General features: G+C 39.7%; 2 protein-coding genes across 7 annotated transcripts; one reads left to right on the forward strand and one right to left on the reverse strand.

Moving 5' to 3' along the window:
• Nucleotides 1-112: 112 nt before the first annotated feature.
• LOC112570148 (alpha-(1,6)-fucosyltransferase-like) lies at nucleotides 113-5302 on the forward strand. 2 transcript variants are annotated; one of them, XM_025248435.1, is made up of 5 exons: nucleotides 113-916; nucleotides 1432-1690; nucleotides 2477-2653; nucleotides 2747-2894; nucleotides 4939-5302. In XM_025248435.1, exons 2-5 carry the CDS (start codon nucleotides 1557-1559, stop codon nucleotides 5266-5268), a joined length of 789 nt encoding a protein of 262 aa, XP_025104220.1. In that variant the 5' UTR covers nucleotides 113-916; nucleotides 1432-1556; the 3' UTR covers nucleotides 5269-5302. The 2 variants fall into 2 exon arrangements, with proteins under 2 accessions (XP_025104220.1, XP_025104219.1); XM_025248434.1 differs by lacking the exon at nucleotides 113-916 and having other exon boundaries at nucleotides 931-1690.
• On the reverse strand, nucleotides 5296-20215 carry LOC112570137 (TNF receptor-associated factor 3-like). 5 transcript variants are annotated; one of them, XM_025248413.1, is made up of 12 exons: nucleotides 19763-20215; nucleotides 15711-15943; nucleotides 15377-15461; nucleotides 15082-15186; nucleotides 13478-13645; nucleotides 12560-12640; nucleotides 12336-12410; nucleotides 12022-12141; nucleotides 7057-7170; nucleotides 6333-6534; nucleotides 5729-6031; nucleotides 5296-5604 (listed from the first exon to the last, which is right to left on the reverse strand). In XM_025248413.1, the coding sequence occupies exons 2-12, from the start codon at nucleotides 15911-15913 to the stop codon at nucleotides 5333-5335; spliced, it is 1728 nt and encodes a 575-aa protein (XP_025104198.1). In that variant the 5' UTR covers nucleotides 15914-15943; nucleotides 19763-20215; the 3' UTR covers nucleotides 5296-5332. The 5 variants fall into 5 exon arrangements, with proteins under 5 accessions (XP_025104198.1, XP_025104197.1, XP_025104200.1 ...); XM_025248412.1 differs by lacking the exon at nucleotides 19763-20215 and adding an exon at nucleotides 18479-19220; XM_025248415.1 differs by lacking the exon at nucleotides 19763-20215 and adding an exon at nucleotides 17926-18414.
• Nucleotides 20216-21370: the final 1155 nt, after the last annotated feature.

Consider the following 21370-nt stretch of genomic DNA (forward strand, 5'->3'; position numbering starts at 1 on the left):
ACGAAGATGAGAAATGGCGAATTTCTGAGTCTAGAAGACTTGGCAACCTGGTACAGCGGCGCCTAATGTTTTTACAGGTGAAGAAGCATTGTGGAAGTAGCTATTTTGTGATTACCATAAACATAAGCAAGATTCAATACAGATGTAATAAAATTTGTAAAAACATGCTTAAAACAAAAACAGATCTCATTTTTGACTAAATGAAGTTATTTATTGCAGATAATCAGCAATGGCCCTCAAATACTCCAATCAGAAAAAAGTACTGTCAAGCTCTTTAAATCAGAGTAGATGCTGAACCTGTATACATAAAATTTCCATTTAACCTAAGTTAAATAAGAACAAATTATGAAAACAGCACACATTTTGGCAGCTGAGTCAGTCTAAAGACCTCAACAGGTTGTACTTTGCCCCCGTCAGCTATACTTGCTTCAGGAGATTTTACATTGTCTTTTCAATGAATTGTCAATCCCCGTCTGCTTACCATAGGAACAACATTTTGCTATTCTTTGTACTGCACGTGCAAACTATAGTTCTCTTTTTCCCCAAAGAGGTGTAATTTGTTTTGCTAAACAGGATGGTTACTATTAAAACAAATACTGCTTTTGAATTCTGTTTTATGTAATATGACATCTTCTGATTCTGTTCTTACAGAAAATTTTTAAAAATTATTTTGTTTAGAATCCAGCAGACTGTGAGAATGTGCGGGTTGCAGTATGTAACATAAAGGGCTGTGGATTTGGCTGCCAGCTTCATCACTTAGCATACTGCCTCTTAGTGGCATATGCTACGGAACGCACTCTAATTCTGGATATACCATATTGGAACTATGTCTCTGATAAAGGATGGGAGTCGGTGTTCCAGCCACTTTCTGAAACTTGTACAAATGATTCAAGACAAGAAAGAGAGCAGGTAGAAGGTAGGTGCAAGTTATAGTGTCTGTGTGTATTAAAATTGTTGTTTATGGATGTTAGGTGGATATTTCTTAACAGATGGGATCTGATAACACAAGGTGCTAGCAAACGTGCAGTGCCTGAAAAGTGAGCAAATATTCTGTTCAACGGCATGCCAGAAATGGCCTTACAATTTGCAGCAAAGAACTTTTTGCCTCAAGCAGATGCTTTTCATCTTGCCTTACACCAAGGAGTCCTTGATATGAGACCAATTAAGGTTGACCAGTGAGGGCAATTTTATAAAAACCACGTATACATCAGCACAGACACTTGTACGCTCTACTGGTCAAAATCGCTCACAGAGAAACCAAGTTTTATAACGTACATGGAAAAGAGGGTAACAAGGTGGTGAACGGAGCATACAATGGAAACTTCAAGCATTAGGTGTACATAAGGTTGAAAAATTGGGTTGGAAAGGCTTTAAAATGAACAAGAACACAGATTGTTACAGAAATGTTCCTCATTACTTTTCTTGGTTTAGTGTTTTCAGCATCTTCTAAGAGCTATTCTCCAATAAGGATTCTCAAGATACCAGTGGTGGATTCTCTGAATCCTCGGCCAGACATTTTACCTCTGGCCATTCCCAAGGATTTGGCACCTCGGCTTATGACTTTCCATGGCGACCCTCCTGTATGGTGGATCGGTCAGCTGTTACGATACCTCATGCGACCACAGAAACATCTTCAGGAGAACATAGAGCAGTCAGCAAAGGAGATGGGATTTAAGAAGCCGATAGTTGGGTGAATGCACTGCTGTTTAACTATAAACGTTGACTGAAAACTCACCTCTACTGTAAACATCACTCCTAAAACCCTTTCCCATAATGCTAGTCCTTTTTCACACCCTTCCTTTTGCAATATCATGTTACTCTAGCTCATTCTTGTTATTTGGTTCCTCTTGTTTTCTGTATTTGATTTTATTGTTTTGTACGGTTGTTTATTCTTTTATAATTTACATTATTTGTGTTTTCCTGTCCATGTTTGGTTCTTGAGCATACTCCTTGGGAGTGTGAGTATGCGCTTTACAAATTTTGCATTTATTAACTGTTCTCTTGAAACCACATTCTGTGATATCCAGAACAGTGTTGTGTTTTAAAGGGAATCATAAGTAAAGTTGCACACTACTGAGAATGCTGAGTTTCAAAAGAACAGGACAGAGGACAAGCTTACAAATAATAATAAAGTTTCATTGTGGCAAGTTTGACATGACAGTTGTTGTGTGCCAAAGATCAATGTATAAGAAAATTAGTAGAATTCCATTGCAAAACTGAAAGAACCAGAAATCTCCCTTTACATCACTGCTGAATTGGGTTATAGTTGCAAGTAGAATTCTTACAGTCTTGCACACACCTGCTAGTTCACTTGCACTTTCCTTTAAGCAGGAGATATTAAAATGGTATCCAATATGACTGAATGCTTTTTATAATGGATATGCTAATTAAGCAGAGTGCATGTCTTGAGAAAATCAAAATGAATATTGTTCAATTGGCATTGTAAATGCATAAAATAACTGCTATATGTTTCAAGAGTCCATGTTCGACGTACAGACAAATTGTTTGGAGAAGCTGCTTTTCACAGCCTAGAAGAATACATGCATCATGTGGAGGACTATTACCAGCAGCTAGAACACCACACTGGACCTCTTACACGACGTGTTTATTTAGCTACTGATGATCCAAATGTCCTGAAGGAGGCTAGAGAGAAGTAAATTTTTATTCATCCCTCATTTATTCCCACATCTACATCTCTGCAGAAAGGCATTATAAACTTTATTGTTTTTGGATTTTTTTTTTGCAGTTATAGAAACTACATCTTCGTATATGATGACTGGATATCTCTAGCGGCTCATGAATCTCGCTACACTCCAAGATCATTGATGGGGATCATTCTTGATATCCATTTCTTATCTTCAAGCGACTACCTTGTATGCACATTTTCTTCACAGGCATGTGGATAATATAGACATTTACTATGCAGACAGTTCAATAACAGTTTTAACACTGCAGACAAGTTCTACCATTTTTCTGTCCATACTAAAACTTCCATTACGATTGATAAATAGTTATTTTAAATATGGAGTTTTTTTTACCCACCCTATACATTATTTGTAGCTTTAATGGCAGATTACCAAAACAGCCCATTATAAGCAATTACAATTGTAATGCACAAATCATTTTACTTATATCAATTCCCCTACTTTATCATAATGTTCAAATTAACAATCTTAAAGATCCAGTTTTGGTAGGCTGCAAAATTTTGTCCAGAATGCATCATTAGGTGAAACATGAATTTTTCATTTCAATCTGCTTGGGTATCTTTGGTCTTCATATGATACAAAGTTTTGCGACAGCATCTATTTTATTAAAAGGGCTTCTTAGCTATACACATACTCTCAAATACATGCTTATCTTCTGCAAATTTTAATACAGAATATAGGCCTTTAATCTCCATAGGCTCGGAAGCATCTGCCTTCAAATCTAGCTAACACCTTTCAAGTCACAATGACTCACAAAGTACAATGAAAGTCATTTGTGTAGCAGCAAAGCATTTTCTTAAAGAAAAGGATTTAGAATAGAAAAAAAAAGAGTTTTGTCATGAAACTCACAAGGAAAACATTAGACATATGCCATTGTAGCTGAAGGAGAAAGAGACCCTCTCTTGGCATGTCTGATCAGTTATTCAAAATTTTGTCACTACATAAATCCCGACAAAAGGACAGCATCAGTAATGTGAGTGAACAGTTTTAAATGCACTGATTGGAAGGTAGTCTTCACCATTCATTCACATCACTCCTAACTGCAGTTGCCCTCTGTAGTTATATCTGCTTTTGACAGGATATGTATGATTATTTCCATGAAAGAGATTAGGGTGTTCCCCAACAACAAACATTGAGAGATGTCAAAAAGGGCAACAAACTTCAAGAATTGGTTTGGGTTCAATCGACAGCAACTTACAGTGTAAGCAAGACTACAGGAAGGAGGTGAAAAAAAATGGTCCTCAAGGAGGACTATCTTCCTCCCCACACCTGCTCTGCTTTGGCCCTAGTTTTTCACACATGAAATCTTTTCAGGTCTTCAACCTGTCATAAGTATCAACTTAGATTTTTAGTTTGCTTTTATTTGACTGTTCCACATTTTACTTTTTTTTTTTTCAGTTTAAGAAAATGTTTTAAATGCATGACAAATAAGATAAATGTTGTTGAAGTCGGTGTAACTTGTGAGGTGTTGGCATGGCCTGAAGGCATTAGGCTGAAACTTCTGCACATAAAAGATTTTTCCAGTTTTTAACTGGGAATATACTGTTAAATATGAGAATATTTGAGTTTTTTCCCCTGACCTCTATGTAATAAAATGTTTACCAGTCGAATAGTGACCTATACTCAGGAGAAGTAAGGACTGAACAAAATAGTTCTTTTGTAATTTTGTACACATCATACGCAAATTAATGATGTTCTAGCAAACTCTACCCAGGCAATGAAATTAAAGAAAAACATGTAGCTGTGTTTAAGATCTTTCTTAACCAGACACCTAATGAAAACAAATTCTGGACAAAAGTTTGTGAATCATTAATCATTTAAAGGCAAGAAGGAATTTTGCAACTGTAACTTATCACTTTAAAGTATATTTGCTTTAAATTTTATTTATAAAGTTCAGCGGCTAGTTGCTCAGTGTTTTTCAAACTTGAAACTGTTCTAAAAGAAAAGTTTCAAAAACCACTCCTATGCTATTTAAAGGTGTTGCACTAGTGCATACAAAAAATTGTACGATCTGAAAAAATTGCTGGTGTAAACTAAAGTAGAAAAGCTTAAAACAATTTTAGTTTTAAAACGTTCTAAATTTGTGCAGCATTTCCGATTAGCCCAAGTGTCTATAATTTAAAGATGCAATCAGCCCCATAAATATAAATTCTAGCCTAAGAAATATCAGGAAATTTGCTTCTGTCTAGTGGGTGCTGTATTTTACAGAGTTAAAACTGCTTTTGTCTGATAGGTATGTCGAGTGGCCTATGAACTAATGCAGACCCTGCATGGTGATGCTTCAACCTACTTCAGATCTTTAGATGATTCATTCTACTTTGGTGGCCAGAATGCTCATAACATGCTTGCTTGGGAAAACTACAATGCTTCTCGAAATGAAGAGATCTCCCTGCAAGTAGGCGACTTGGTAGGAATAGCTGGAAACCACTGGGATGGATTTTCTAAAGGAACTAACCGCCGTACTGGACAATCAGGACTGTACCCATCCTACAAGGTGGTAGACAATGTTGTGGCAGTGTGGATGCCACTTTATGTCAATGTAAAGGATGATGAAAATACATAATAAATTTCACGTCAAATAATTGAACATGGTATACTAAAACAGAAAAAATGTTCCCTTAATACATTCAAAAAGGATTTGGTATTGTGTCCACTGCAATCTTAATAAATATTGTGTCATCTCTAACATATCCATTAGCTGGGTTTTCCAGTACAGCATGAGAAACAAACAAAGGACATCCACTAGCTACATTCATCTCTCCTGAAGGTCTTTGAAAACTAGATGATGTTGGGTCAGGCTGGAAGTGATCTGAGAGATGACGTTTTTCTGCTGACTGATCCAGTAATGTCAGTGTCACCTTTTGCCGAAAAGGCCAGTTCAGAAGGGCATCATATTCTCCTGTAGAGGGGAAAAAACTGAAAGGAGTTGATTTGTCAAGAGATCAAGCAGCATGCCCAAACACTTTCACACACTTTCTTTCACATAATGTTAAAGCTACTCTCCCTGATCTCTCAAAACTCACCTCGCATAATGACAAAGAAAAGGGACATGTGCGTAGTCTTTCCCATTCCATCACCATTGAGATAGACTCGAGCACACATTTTGTACCCAAATCTTCCAGTGTAGAAAGGTTGGCTGTACAAGGAAAGCGTTCTCCCATTGACAGCATCTCTCTTACGGCGCTCATAATCTCGGATTTTCCACACAAGCATGCCATCATACGAGGCCGTCTCCAGTAGCTGGAAGCGCAGGTCCATTTCTGCCATGCGCACATCATGCACACCTAGCTGTCTATCATGTGCACTAAGTTGAGTTGAAAATGCATCTGGTTGAGGAAGAAAAAGGGGAATGGTTGCTCAAGTTACATGGTTATTTCATAAAGTGTTCTGCATGAGTCACTTATTAATCACATGAGATTGTTTTGATTTGTACTCAACAACCCATCTTTGCTTAAATATTGCAACTATACATATAGTGCATTAATGAGAAAAAACAAATGTCATCTACATCGTTTTGAAAAACAGCATAGGAAGTATGTTGGCATTGCAGAAATTACATAACTTTAGCACATACGTTTAATATACATTTAATATTGGGACAGAATTTTTACACAATTATGCATATACCTGCCATATCGTTAATAGTGCCATAGCGTGGTACTGTCACAGGGCCACCAGTCCCACTTCCAGCCGAAGTCTGAACCTGTGCTAAGCGCTGGTTGATGGTTGTGATACTCCTCTCGATTTCCTCCACTTTTCTTCGCTCAGCTAGTTCTGGCACACGCCTTTCCAGCACAATTACGCGCTCAAGAAGACCAACCAATTTGAGCTGCAGATAATAATCAGAATGATTGCTTATCTGTGAGTGCTTTCTTGGTTTGTCACATGATCAGAAACCACTTTCTGAGACCAAGCATTTTTTTCCCACTGATTATGCTAGGTGAACAAAAAAAGGCTCCTGGTGACACCCCAAGGACATACATACAACTTGTAAGTCATCTAATAAAACTGCTAAAGCCAAAGTAGAAAAACCTGTATTGTTATTTATTTAGTGATACATGGTCATTTAGTACATATATTCTTTCTTAAAAAGAGAAGCATTTCTTTTCTTCTGAGGCAAAGTGCTATCAAACTGCAAAATATGTTTGATATAAACTGCCATTACACTTGTCCTAATAGAAACACAAGGTAGACATTCTGGCAGGCACTATGTGCTTCAAGTAGCTGTAGCAGATTCTTGTACAGATACTGTACTACATAGGAAACAGTGATGGCTACTGGTTAGCAGAAGATTTAAGCGAGCTCTCATTTCATTCAAACTATTACAATGCATTTTGGAGACAAAGCATACCCTGAAGTCCCGTCCTTGTCCTTCCAGCTGGTGCAGCATGGCCTGGAGGTTAGGGTCTTGACTTCGCATTGAGCTCAGGCTCTGTTGTAGCTCATCACGCTGCACTGTTATGGTCTAAGGAAAAAAAAAAAAAAAAGGATCTGAGTAACTGCATTTATGAAATTAAGAAACCACTGAAACCTAGGTGGTCGTAACATTTTTTCCTGCTTCTCTTTACAGTACAGGCATGAATTGTAAGACTGACAACTATTTTCTTTTATAAAACTATTTTTTTTAATGTAAATGGAATAAATTTTGTCAGCTACAAGTTGATATGCTCCATATTCATTTTTTACTGATATTTTGCACCTGCGCATTTTATTGGATAAGAATAAGTCTATTCTATACCACAATAAAACTCCCAAATATGCCATTTTCGGTGGTAAATTTTTTTTCTTCGAGTACTTACCAGATGACATTACTTCATGAATATATGGAGATATCACCCTCTAGCTACCCAAATCCAGCTGTCCAAACCCTTGAATACAGCTCAGCCCACTCCCATCCCCACCTGGATGCACGCCAGTGGCACTCCATTACTGTTGAGGCATCCCTCTCTGCAGAAACTTGGAGATAATCCGGTGAAACAACATACCCTCAAATCTAGCCGGGATGTAGGCTGAGAGGCATTAATGCAAAGCTGCCTTTGGTGCGGGCGAGCAGGCCATCGTACCTGCCACATGCTGTGCTGCAGAGTCAACGCCAATTGCATCTAAGGAGTCAGAATGGGGTGCAAAGTCCCAAATCCAGCAAACGTTGAATTAGAACACCATCCTATTGCCTGAATTATATTCTTTAGTGCAACATTCCTCAGAAAGGCTAAGCTAGTAACAAGTACTCAAACCTTATTTGCTCTGGTAACGACAAGGGAGGCCGCTGTTGGGAACAGCGCCACATAGGCGAGTTTAATCACTGCCTTGATCTAAGCCACTACCAACTGTGCTGAAATATCTGCCTTACCTTCTCTTATAGTCAAACAGCTGCAATTGCCCCTTTCTGTGAGGTGCTGATCTCTTGAGATAGATCCATAAGGCCCTAACTGGGTCCTAGATTGGATCCCTGGGGCCAACCTTGGTAGAGGAAGAAAGGTAACTTCCTGTGGCCCCTGTGCCAGAAGTCTATTCTTAGCTATGAATCCTGGATAAATCAGAAGAGATACCGAACCATCCACTCAAAACCGTAAGCAAGAGGGATCTGTGGAAGAGCATAAATCTCCGAAACTCTCGATGTGGAGGCCACAGCAACTAAAAAGCAGGTCTTTCATGTTAAGAGCTTAAAGGAGGCCCTACATTAAAGCTCAAAGGCTGCCGAGTTCAGGAAGGTCAGTATCCAACCCAAATTCCACGAGGGGAAAAGGGCCAACAACAACAAATTTGCCAGCAAAGCAGAAATATCCCTATTGGACCCCACGTCCCAAATGTCTGAAAGTATCAGAAAGCATTGCTCTATAACCTTTGATAGTTATGGGCGCCAGGGATTTTGCATGAAAGACCCACAAAAAAATTCACCCCCTGTAAGATCCCATCCCTGACCAATCCTCCACTTCTGAAAAACTCTCCACTTACCTTCATAGGATTTTAAAGGGGAGGGAATTCTAGCAGTAGAGATCCACGCCATTGTTTCATGCAGGAAGCATCCACATGAGACGGTATCCCTGTTAATACCCAAGAGTGAAGGTTGAGGGTTTCTGGTGCTGGATGAAAGATCTGTGTGGCTGTTTCAGTAGCCTCCAGATAGTAAGTAGCTTCTGCAGTACCACCATCGAGAGCACTACCAACTTTGATTCTAGTTTAGAGATGCCACTAGGAGGATACTAACATTGGTTCCCTGGATCTTTGCCAAGACTTTGGGCAGAAGAACTGTTGGAGGAAAGGCATAAGCACCAAGTCCCTCCCAATTCAAGGACAAGGCGTCAACTGCCCAAGCTAGCGGATCAGGGACTGGTGACACAAATGTTGGGAGTTTGTTCCAACCCATTGCAAAGAGATCCACCATGGGTGAAAGAACACTTGACACGTGTTGAGAGATATCCAGATGCAGGGACCACTCTTAGTGAATGATCTTTCCCTTCTTGTTCAAGGCATCTGCAATGACACCGAGTCGCCCAGAATGTATCGAGCCCTCAGTGAGATGCTGAGATCATGGCACCACCAAAGCAACTTCCACACAAGAAGGCACAGTTCTGGGGAGAATTAGAACCCTGTTGGCATAAGTAGGTCACTACTGCCAAGTTGTTGGACAGGACCATTACTGTTTTTACCTGCAGTACGTTCCTCCAAGCCTGTAGTGCCTTCCACACTGCCAACAGTTACAGAACATTGATGTGTTAGAGAATGCTCAACTGACCACTGTTCCTGGTGTATCCAGAAGCCAGGAAGCAGATGAGTCTCCCCCTTCCCCCGTAGCTGATTTGGCTGGCATCTGCACAGGGAAAAATCCGGCAATGGATCCTTAAGGGAACACCCATGGCTAACCACATGTTGTCATTCAAAGCTGACAGATGTATCTTGGTCTTCTCCGTCATCAGTACCTGAACGTCCAGCCGACACGTAGATAGTCTTCAGCGTGCTAGAAAGATCAGTCGAAGAGGTCACGTGCGCAGCCATCCCAACAGCAGCAGATCTGATGTAGCCATTCTCGGGCTAACTGTTGTCTGAGTTCAGAAATGAGCTGATCATAGCTGGATAGGTCTCCATCGTGCCTCCAACAGGGAGACTCGATTAAACTGTGTGTGGAATCTTGTGACCAGGTGGACAAAATCTTGTTTTGACGCCAAATCTGATTGATCAACTCCAAGTCAGTAGGGTCATCAGATATGCCAAGTTGTATTTTACCCAAAGATGAGGCCTGACAGTTCTGCAGCTCCCAGGCAGTGCTGGACAATGGGGCAGGAATGAAGAAAAGGCTGTGCTGTAAACCATGCTCTCCATCAAGGCTAGGCCGCTCGCATGACGTACGGGCAGATCTGAGCGGTCCTCGAGGCCTGCTGATAAGACTGGGGATCTTACCAGTCTCAAAGATGTGCTGCTGACCAGGCTCACAGTTCAAGCCGGATAGCCCCCTGGCAAGACCAGGTGTTCCTCTGTGCTTGCAGACAAGGCTGGGCATTGAACCAGGCTCCAGAGGCTGGGGGATAGCCGCACTGCCATTGCCAAGAAGTCTCAAATGATGCATACTTACCAGGCAGACTTCTGAATGAATGAGGTGGGTCCCATGCCCACACTCCACCTGGCCCAGGGAGGACATGCCATGGATATCCCAGGCCAGGGGTGTCCCCCGAAGCACAGCATCCTGCCTGGTCACTTCCCAGGCCTCGCTGTGTGGGCTGAAGAGGAGTGAAGATTCCAGGCTGTATATCCTACCACTGGCGGATGTTCTCTGGAACGCTGTCTGGCCGTGTTGTTTCCGTCGCGACCTCCCAGTTCAGGGGTCCTCTGAGGGGGTCACTGGGCTATTATGATGAGGCCTTCCCCTGTCCTTCCCGGTGTCAGTTCCGTGTTCGTCTGAGAAGAACCAGCGCCATATGGGTGGAAGCGTCCACTGGCTCTACCCCTAGGTCCTGCTGCTACAGTAGGAGCCCTCTGGGTGGCAGTTCGCTGGTTACGAGATCTGGCAGGGTGTTGTGGCTTTGCTGGCAACTGCCTGAAAGAGGATCGTTGTTCCCTTGGCATGTTGACCATCACAGGCCGGTCGCTCTGAGAAGGCCACCTGTCTCACTTTCTAAATGGCACTTCTGAAGAGAAAATATCCCCCACAGCTGGCTCCCTGGAGCTGTTTGTAATGATCCTGGAGAAATGAGGACCCTGTAAATACTACATCTCTATGGATCAATCTGACATTCATCTGTACAGTCATACTACAGACTGACGCATGCAAGAGGCCCTTTTAAGAACTCGAGCTAATGTAACAACTCTCCAAGATAGTCCATGTCCTTCTCTGACAAAACAAAAATGGCTTCACTCACCAGGCAAAGTAGCTGAGATTCACCCATAAACTGTGAGATACTCAAACCCAAGAGCTTGTTTCCCAGTAGTCTCACATTCTTCGAAAGCTGGAGCAAGGGGTAAAAACGTCTTCTGTTTCTGTCATTCTCTTTATCAGCTGCCGCACGTGAACAGCTGCTACTGTGCTAAGCAACGGCATCTGTCAGACGGCAAGGTTCTATAAGCAATGTTTCTTTGTCTGCATCCTCTGACTCCCCCAAGAAACAGAGCGTCCTCAACTGCACAAGATCTGAACCCGGTGCCCAATTAACCTGCGGCCCCGACATGTACGACAGGGGAGCTGAAGTGGTCTGCCCTTCGAAACAACGCCACACGAAGCTGACAGAAGGGGTGAAGGGGCCAAGAACGGCATACCTTGCAAGGCAGGTTGACTGAACTGAAGTTCTTACCAGAGATTTTAAAAACAAATTTCTTAGGTTAGCCCAGCAATATTTCCTAGTATATTGTTGCCACATTGTAGCTAATCTGCAGGAGTTGAAACACTTCATGAAGTCTCCTTATAATCAAGTGACTGACACTGCTTTTTTGGTTTCCATAAAGTTTTTCTTGTTATAGACAGTCTTGATGAGTAAAACTTATCAAAGGTGGTGAAGCAATATTTTCAAAAAATACTGGTTAAATGCAGACATGAATAATATAAAAGTTTCAGCTAGAACTCTCATTTTTATTTTTCAGTTTTTAAATTTTCTTTATTCTGCATTCTTTTTATTTTAGCTGTTAAAAATTACATGGCATTTTAATGTCATGTAAAGATTGTGAAATGTCACTGAACATAACATGGTAAGAAAGAGGTAAGTCTCAAGCCAAAAGTCAAATACCATTTCTATAATTATTAGTCTTCTAGACTTTCCTATTCAAGAGCTGCAAACCATTAAAATACATCATAAGCACAAAGCCTCAAACACCGACAATTCAGTCTTACTTGAAGAGCACTCTGAGTGTCCATGCTTTTAAGCTCAAGTTCTGCAACCTTCCGTGTCAGCAGCTCCAGATGTTCAGCCTGCGCATGTTTTTCATGCTTTTCTACATCATCTTTCTTGCCCTGGAAAAATGCAGTTAAATGTTCTGTATAGTCAATGGAAAAAAACTATCTGATAAGCCACTGGTGTCATTTGATTTGAACAACTGATAAATTACTTCAAACTTTTACCAAGACAAAAATTAAGAATCCAATTCTTGAGGACATTCATTAACAAATCATTCCACAAATCCACATATAAACCTTCATATACTTACAGCAAAGCTGCAGCCCATTGCCTTGAATTTACAATCCATTGGACGTATAGGACAAACATCTCTGTGGTCCATAATCTGCAGTACCAAAATCAATCACTGACTCTTGTCAATCAATCACTTGTGAATGAATGGAGTAAAAGAAACTTCAGTTATGGTAATAAACAGAATTAGAAACAATCCAAAAAACCACCAAATGGCGAAAAAAGAACATATAAGTCTCTTACCTCCTTACGCTTCACTTTCTTCTCTCCACAGCCAAAAGGGCATCCTGTTTCTTTTTCAGGACACACTTCACTTTCATGATGCTAGAGACAGGCGAATAACCCTTTTCTTTAAAGGCTTATTACAACGTTTCATTTTAAAAACTTATTTAAATTTTGCCACTACAACCCTCAATTCTGTTCAAAGAATAGGACGTTTACAAGTTTCTCCACAAGATTCATGTGAATAGTCCATAAGTATATTCAGTGATGATTCCAATGATAGTACAACCTTATGTAAAAATTGATAGAATTATTAATAATAATTAATAAGAAGTTTAAGAGTATATTTCCCTACGTGGAGGCCAGCTCAATGTAATGTGCATGAAAGACTACACATAAACTGACAGTCAACCAAACAGCAAAGAAACACATGCCAGCAAATATGGACACTATGAACAAAGTGCAAGGATGAAGATAAATAACTGAGAAAACAGCTGTTGGCTTGATTATGAATATTTCTTAAAGGTGGGTTTTGTGACTCTTTGAACATACCAACTGGAAGAGAGGCTGAGAATCTCATATGGTGCGTCCAGAGGAGGAAAGTTTACTGAATTTTTCTCAAGAATTTGATGCATAGCACAGATCGAAAGGCAACACTAGCAGACTGAAAAAACAGACTTAGGCCATAACATGTCGATAGCTCAGAGAGGTATGATGACATGAAGAAACCAGTACCGTACGGAGGAGTATTTAGCATGGTCTGTTTGTTGATTCAGAGATTCAGAGTGACAAAGGCTGATCGGTAATCTGTTCCAAGTTGATGGGATGTGGTAGGAGAAAGACCTCTGTCCATCTGTCTTTGTCTTGTAAACCTCACACAAACAACCTGCATTCTCAGCCTAGCTTAACTGATTAAAAACGACCATCACAGTACAATACCTGGATCTGATTATGGTTGATCTCAAGGTTACAAAACTTGCATTGAACTGGTCTGAAGGGACAAGCACTAGTGTGACTGATAGAGTCTTTCCTCAATGATTTCTCTGTGCAGCCACGTGACGCATAAATGCAAGCAATGTCTTCATATTCACAGGATTCTATATGGGTCTGCAAGAAATCACCAGTCTCACATAACACTGTTTTGTATTTACATGTATTTATCTTTTATCTCTGTACATTTATTCAAGCTTTGTATGGATGAATTACTAATTGTGTATAGTTAAAATTTCTTTATACCTCTCAACAGATGAGTAAAACACAAATGTCAAAAAAAAAAAAAAAAAAAAAAAACAAACGTAGCCCTAATTGGTTGGAGGAATTGGTGAGATGACTTTTACCACCAACCCACAACACCTGTCTTGTTTCTTCAGCACTCTCTGGCTCTTGAACAAAAGACTTGACTTGCCTCAGTCATCACTTATAAAAAAGATTATTATTAATGAAATATTTTATGCTACTGTTTAGAGTTCAAACAAGACAAGGAAAAAAAATCCCTGTTTAGCAACACTTCAGATCTTATATCTATTTTGTTGGAAATAAGCACAAAATTACAGTTGCTTAATATATATTATGCATGTACTTTGAATCAGATACTAAAATAATATTAAATCCACTTTAATCTAAATTACCTACAAAATAATACAATGTTGACAATTTGTGTGAACAAAAACTTTCATTCATTAAGAAGAGAGATAATCAGCACAGTACTGCACTTAATTATAAGTGTTTTTATATATGTGCTTTTAACAAAAGCTAACAATAAAAGAAAAAAAAATGTTGGAAGTGTATATTAAACAACACTTTAAAAAAACAGTTGAAAACAATCACCAGACAACAAAGCAGAAGCAAGTCAGGCAGACTGAACAACACAATAGTGCAAATAATAATTAACAAATGCTAATTTACCAGCATAGACTACCAGCCTACAAGTTCAATGTTCATACACTTTATTAACTTTCATTAATCAGTTGGAAGAGATTAACGATCTTATCACCTAAGTAACACCAGAAAAATCAGAAACAGCAAAAGTTTAAGTTTCTAATGCAGATTTGGTGGTTGTGTTTAGTCTACACCTACCCTTTACCAAATTACAGAAAACAAAACTAAAAACAGATAACATTCAAGATGTAGTCTTGCTGCAATTCTATAATCCAAAAAATCCTATGTAAATTATCGACATAACTATCTAAGGGAATGTTAAATGCATAGACAAAGCCCGGAGTTTCTGATGCAGATAGTATTATTCTCTTTTATTATTCGATAGTGACTTGGTTCACATATTCTCTTCCCTTTTTCTATGCTGCTAGGAAACTATAAAATTTATGATATACTAACTGCATAATATTCTCCATTAAATTATGGAAATGTGTTTATGGGACCATATGATGCATGGACTGCTTCAATGCTGTGAGAAAGGTGGTTAGAATGAAACCACTTATTGAAACACTTTCCACTTTGGTTGTAATAGTTCCATGTTGATTATTTAATTACTCCAAAAAAAAATGCATCACGACATAAAAATCTGCTAAGCTCATACTGCTTACCTTTAATTCATGGTATTTACACTTGTGAGGGCACTTACGTGACTTGTTCAGGCAATACACCATCAACTTTTTCATGTCACGTGAACAGCTGTTGTCACGCAAGACCTGCACCATGTATATTTACACATACATTCATAAAAGTACTTAAAACATACTTTCATTTATGCCATGTTTCAAAGATTTTATAGAACTTCTAATGCAGAAGGCAAAATGAGTTTACACAAACATTAAAATGGCAAAAGTGAGTCTGATTTAACGCAGGAAAACTTTACTTCATTTACGGATGTATACTTACATTTTGTAGAGTGATAGGTTCACAATCGCTTTCCCCTACAGGACAACGTCGTGATTCAGATCCTTTCAAATAATCTTCCACACAACTAAAAAGAAATAAATCTCTCCTGTACAAGAGTACTGATGGATACAAAATAACAGGTAAACTTGTAGCCAAGAACTGAAGGGCCAAGAATCATACAAAGAAAAGTAGCATCAAACCAGTTCTCAAACACTAAGAAAAGTTGTCACTTTTTCTTTGAAAGCTAATAAGGATTAAAATTTACGAAGTAGCTTTTGATAACATGACGAATAATTTTTTAAAACTTCCCAGCTAAATGCTTTGAAACAAATACCTTGCACACAAACGGTGACCACAGGGTGTTTGTCGTGGATCACGTAGCAATCCATGATGTACTGGACACAGGAATCTTTCTTTGTCTGCACTGTTTACCAACTCCGGATCTCCTCTGTCATTAATAAACAGTGAGCTTTCAGGACCACTGCTTAAAGGTCCTGTGCTACCTAAGCTTGGAAAATTGATGGCTTCATCAGCCATCTCAAACAACCACTCTTCTTCCTAGTTTTCCTGAAATCAGAATCAGATTACACATAATAACAAATTCCCTAAAACATGCAAGCAGGTGTTAATTATAAGGCAGGTCATTCTGGTATTCTTTTCTCTGGGAGGGAAAGTTTCATACCTTTTTGATTGTACCTTTTATTTTTCAAAAACAAGGGCACACATCAAGAATGAGATGTCACCATTTTGGAGCCTGTTTCTGACACTAAAGTTTTTTCACCATCATAAGTCATGTTTATTTACTGCTACATCATGTGTAATAAACTCCCTAACAGATAAGACATCACAAAGATTTTGTAGTTCATATTCAGAAAGCTCTGTGTCAAAAAATAATTTTTGGAAATGCCATTAGATGTAGCCCATTTTCTTTAGATTCAAGGTGGGGGAGGGGGAAAAAAGCTGTTTCAATGGGCTGAATCAGGAACAGTTTACTTGTGCTTACTTTGACTTTAATTATAATTTTGACATGTAAATTTGACTCTTCTTCCAGTCATGAGTTGTCATTTTCTAATGCTTTAAATTCATGCATGTTTGGGTATTTAATGTGAAGATCAAGTCGTTGCCAATGAATTAATGGCTAATCTAAATATACATTTCTTTTTCAAGCGACTAGTTTATTACAACATATTTATTCCCAAAAATATTCTCAAATTTGTATAATTGTAATATCTGACAAATATTTCACATTTATGTGATCTCTCTTCATTGTAAAGCCACTTACATTTCCCTTACACTTGATCATGTCATGTGATCCAGTGCTGTCTGATTTTGTTTCTATGACTGATCCCTGCCCCATGTTGATAAAATTTTACCAGTAAATACATACACTATAGAGTTAATTCCACTTTCACCTTCAACTTAAATAGCTTTTAGTAAATTTCTGTAGTAAAGAAAATGTGTACTTTTAATTATTGATATTTATATTTGGTAGATTCTCTAATGCACAACAAAATATATGTTCGTGTTTTCATGTAAATATAGTATGACTACTGCTCACGAGACTGCAGGCACATATCTCAAAATTTCTCAATAACTGCGTGTAAAAAATACAGCGATTTGTGAACTTTCAAATCAAGAGCTAAAATGACGCAGTGGAAATGTAGCACTTGACAGGCGAAGCTTTGGGACCATATTTTTGGCACCTGTTAAAAAAGAACTTAACCAACTGATAATTTTTGTTTTCGTTTCATCCATGAATCGGCAGTTTCTGAAATACCCATCCTCATTTTCTGAGAAATAGAAAACTTACCTTTTCAATGTTTTTCTGCGGGAATTTCCGTTGGGCTTAAGCCTCTGAATTCAAAGTAATTTTTGAAACTCCGATTTTAGCGAGAAGCGAGAAAGATGAAGCTGATGATGCAATTGGCAAATACTATTATAACTACGATTATGTAGCAAACTGAATATTAATATCATAAACAGCCAGAATTTTCTTTTGCAAGGCAAAGCCGCGTGGTGTGTAAGGGGGAACTACTCGACCGCCCCACCGCCCTCGCCCCTGCTCCTTCTTATCATCGCTTTCCCCAGTTGAGCCTGGTCCTCACCCGAAAACTTCTACAGTGGGAAATCATCTGTAGGTGAAAGACTTCTTCCACTTAACAACAAGAAAGAAAACAAGATTTCCAATAAAGAATGGGTTCATTTCACAAATAATGATTTTCAGAATTGATTACGCGCCCTTACTCGGTTACCGCCCCTCCTGTGTTCAGGCGAAGTGACTGCTGTGTGCCTCAGTGGATAGAAGAGATTTGCACCTCTGACGATTATCTAACTTGTAAGAAAATGTTTGCGTAGAATACAGCACGTGGATTGATAGGAAACTGTTACGACTTAAACTGCACGTGCTTATTCTATTGCATTCTTTACGTCCGGCCAATAGGTAGAGTATAAACATATCAAGGTGTGTGTATCTAGTATAAAGATCGTAATTACAACATGAAGATTATATACACCGTTCTAGTCTATATAAGAGCATTCCGTGTACTTACTGAAAGTGCAAGCTAACTGGACCCACCACCGTGACCTGTAAAGTGTCGTTGTGACGATTCGCGGGAAAAATATGGCGGGAAATGTGACTATTTCTAAGAAACGTACAGAAACCGGGTCTGGTTCCCGTTTCGTCAACAAAACTCCTCGGGAAGATAAAAAACAACAACAACAACAAAAAACTAAAAAAAAAATTCAGCAACAAGAAAATAGATCGCTATATAACCTTATAAAATACAGCGAGCTTTTATTTAGGTCAGCACAAGTGTCGGGGGTGTACACCTTGAAGTAGGAACAAGGCAGGCAGCCGCACCTTCACAAAATATACTGAGGAGAAAGGAATGTGAACGTCATCCACTGTCAATATTGAGGCTGTGCCCCTCTCCCCCAAAGCCGTGCATCTTCCTCCTAAATAATGTGGCACCTGTTCATTGACTGCATGGCCGTCCAGGGGGTGTCTTCCTCTCCATCCCCATCAATCGTCCCTTCCTCTATGTTTTGCAAATCATTTGTAGCTGGAAGAAAGTTTACAGCCAAGTAAAACAATGTACCTACCTGCTGAATATTCATGTAGAGGGATTTGACCCTGTCGTGACTGTCAAGCAGCGTGAGAGTCAAGGTCAAAGTTCACCTCGACCAAAATCTGTTGTTTTTTGACACTCAAGACAAAATCCGTGACGTCATGTCGGAAAATGCGATGAACACAAAAAATCCCAGTAGTGGTTAATTTTGGATATCATCACAAGAAGATGATAACAAAATGACGAATCTATAAAACTCAGGTGACACATTTAAGGTGACCAGATGTTTCGGGGGCGAAAGCGGGACACGTGCCGATGATGGTGTCGTCACCGTCAAAGAACGCCGAAGAAAGTGATTTTTAAAGACAACCGGGACATTTGATGGACTTGCCAGAAAGCCAGAAAGCGGGACATTGGGCGTTCCGCCCGATGAGCAGGCGGGACACGAGGTCAAAAGCGGGACTGTCTGGTCACCTTAAACATTGAAAGTCTGGGGCTAAACTAACCGCGCCTGTAAGGTGACTGAGTATAAACAGACGCTGCTGAACATAAAATAGGACTGATGCAACGGAGGTCCATTAACAATGACGTGGGAATATCCAAAACAACAGAATACACACACATAAAGTAAAAAACGGAAATTCCCTTGCTGAATAATCTCTGGGAAGATAATTTTAGAACTGACTCGTAGATTGCAGGATCTTAGGGGAGGGGTTGTTTTGTGTGTGAAGTGTCTGTGTGTGAACGTGTTTGTGTGTCTGTGGTTGTGCTTGTGTGTGTGTGCATTTGTATGTGCAATGTGTGTGTTTGTGTACTTACGTTTGTATGTGTACATATGTATGTGAAATACTATTATGTGTTCATGCCTTTGTGCGTTCGTGTGTGTGTGTACGCGCGCGAGTGCAAAAATGTCTACTTTAAGTGCACTTGCAGTTCTGTACACACACACTGACATACAGGCTTACACGAGTACTGTCTACATGTACTGCGCGCATAGCTCTCTAGAGAATATACATTCAATATGTCATGTGCCATCTGCACAGTAACAGTCTCGAACAGACAACAGTTCAAGACAATTAACAAAACCAACGGAGTTCTAAGCTCACTTCTTTCATAAGCCTTCATTCTTAAACAAAGTGTTAAGGCTGCTTCTTAGACCTCAGACTGTACACACTTGCAAATACGAGTACCAGCATCACAGTGAGGATTGTCTTGATTAAACTTCAGAATACAATTACAGCTGCAGTTATTTTTCTGACACCACACCCTCTAAAATATTTCTCTAATGTCTTCTTACAAAGAAAATTGAGATACTTGCCAGAGTGAAGACACTGTCTAACCTTCAGAACTCGCTGACGGAGCGACGAGCTTAGACCTTTTCATGGTGATGTGTCATGACCGTACGTAGATGCCTTATCTACCTTGAACTACCGTGGTCGGATGATGTGATAAAGGTAATGATAATGTCTCTGCAACTCTGCTATCCTCAGTCCGGTAGCTGGGCAACCACCTCTAACCCAGTCCGTCTCCAGGAGGTTCTGCACATTCATTCTTTCTGGACGAATAAGAAGTCGCTGACAGACTGGTTGTGTTTTCACCAGGACGGGGGCGGGAAATATCCCATGTGTCCAATGACAGGTCCACCACGCGATAAAGAGTCGCGTCTCAAATCACTTTCAAATAATTTGATATCTACTTTTTTCCCTAAGCTTTCAAAAACTAAAGACAACTATGAAGAAAAGTGTGGAAGACTTCAAATGTTTGTTCAACATTTTAAAAATCCTATGACGTGGCTGGGAATACTGCCTATGAACACGCGGACAGCTACACGTGAAGATGAAGCAAGAAGACCAACATTTTCTGGCCTTTCATCGCGCGCCTCTTTCTATCAACAAAACTCACCCCAAGTGAAATATAAAACTTGATTTTAAATTGATGCTGACGATTTCAACATCCACCGAGCGAAAGATAGCTTAGACTGCTTTTTCTGGCCAAGACAGCAGGACTATGCACGAGCCTCGACTCCATGAGAGTTTGTCTGTGTTTAGAAGCCGCCACGCGCAAACATCGTTTTCCGTTTTTCTTCGGAGTTGTTTTTGAGCTGCCCTGGACCAATGAACCGCTAGTAACTCCACTCTACGGAGTTACACGGTACCACCAGGGTCGACCCTAGACAGGGCTTCTAGTCGAATAAGCCTCGTGTGCCTGCCATGCAACTTTGGCAATAAGTTTTATTTAAAAAACCCCAAAAAACAATAACACAATGATTGCAAAACAGGGTAAGTGGAAGTGTTTTGACTAGTAAATTAAAATAGTAAATTAACCTGTTTATTATTAACAATAAAGTGTGCTTCCAGAGCGCAGGATCCAAGCACGCCGCTGGCTTTCCGTGCGTTATATTAAACTATTTACATTAAACACTTGATACTTTAATACAATTATAATTATAAACTGCTTCAAATGTTCTAACAAAATGAGGATGAAAAAACACTTCTATATGGTGATGCTAATGAAGAGTTCTGCTGATCCTACACCCATCTATCATACTCCTACACTGACTCGTAAGGATCTGAAGTCTGCATCCCAATACGCGTGTACCAGGCTGGGGCAACGAACATGTCTTGATGGCAATATCTGACATTCAAGGATGTTCCTAATCTTACAGCTGACCTGCTGTGACCCCAAAAGCTCATTACTATTGGTTGCTGGAATGTGAGAACGCTGAACCAAACAGGAAAGTTAGCACAGGCCCTCCGATAAATGCATCGATACCAACTTGATCTTGGAATTACAAAAGCACGTTGGACAGGCCAACGAAAAAAGAAGTCTTGCAAGTGGTGACACTATTATGAAGTCGGGAAGGAATGACGACCAACATAAGGAAGCAGTTGCAACGATTATACCAAAACAACACAAAACTCCCTAA

This window comes from Pomacea canaliculata, linkage group LG8, assembly GCF_003073045.1.
Source record: "Pomacea canaliculata isolate SZHN2017 linkage group LG8, ASM307304v1, whole genome shotgun sequence".
Lineage (NCBI taxonomy): Eukaryota > Metazoa > Mollusca > Gastropoda > Architaenioglossa > Ampullariidae > Pomacea > Pomacea canaliculata.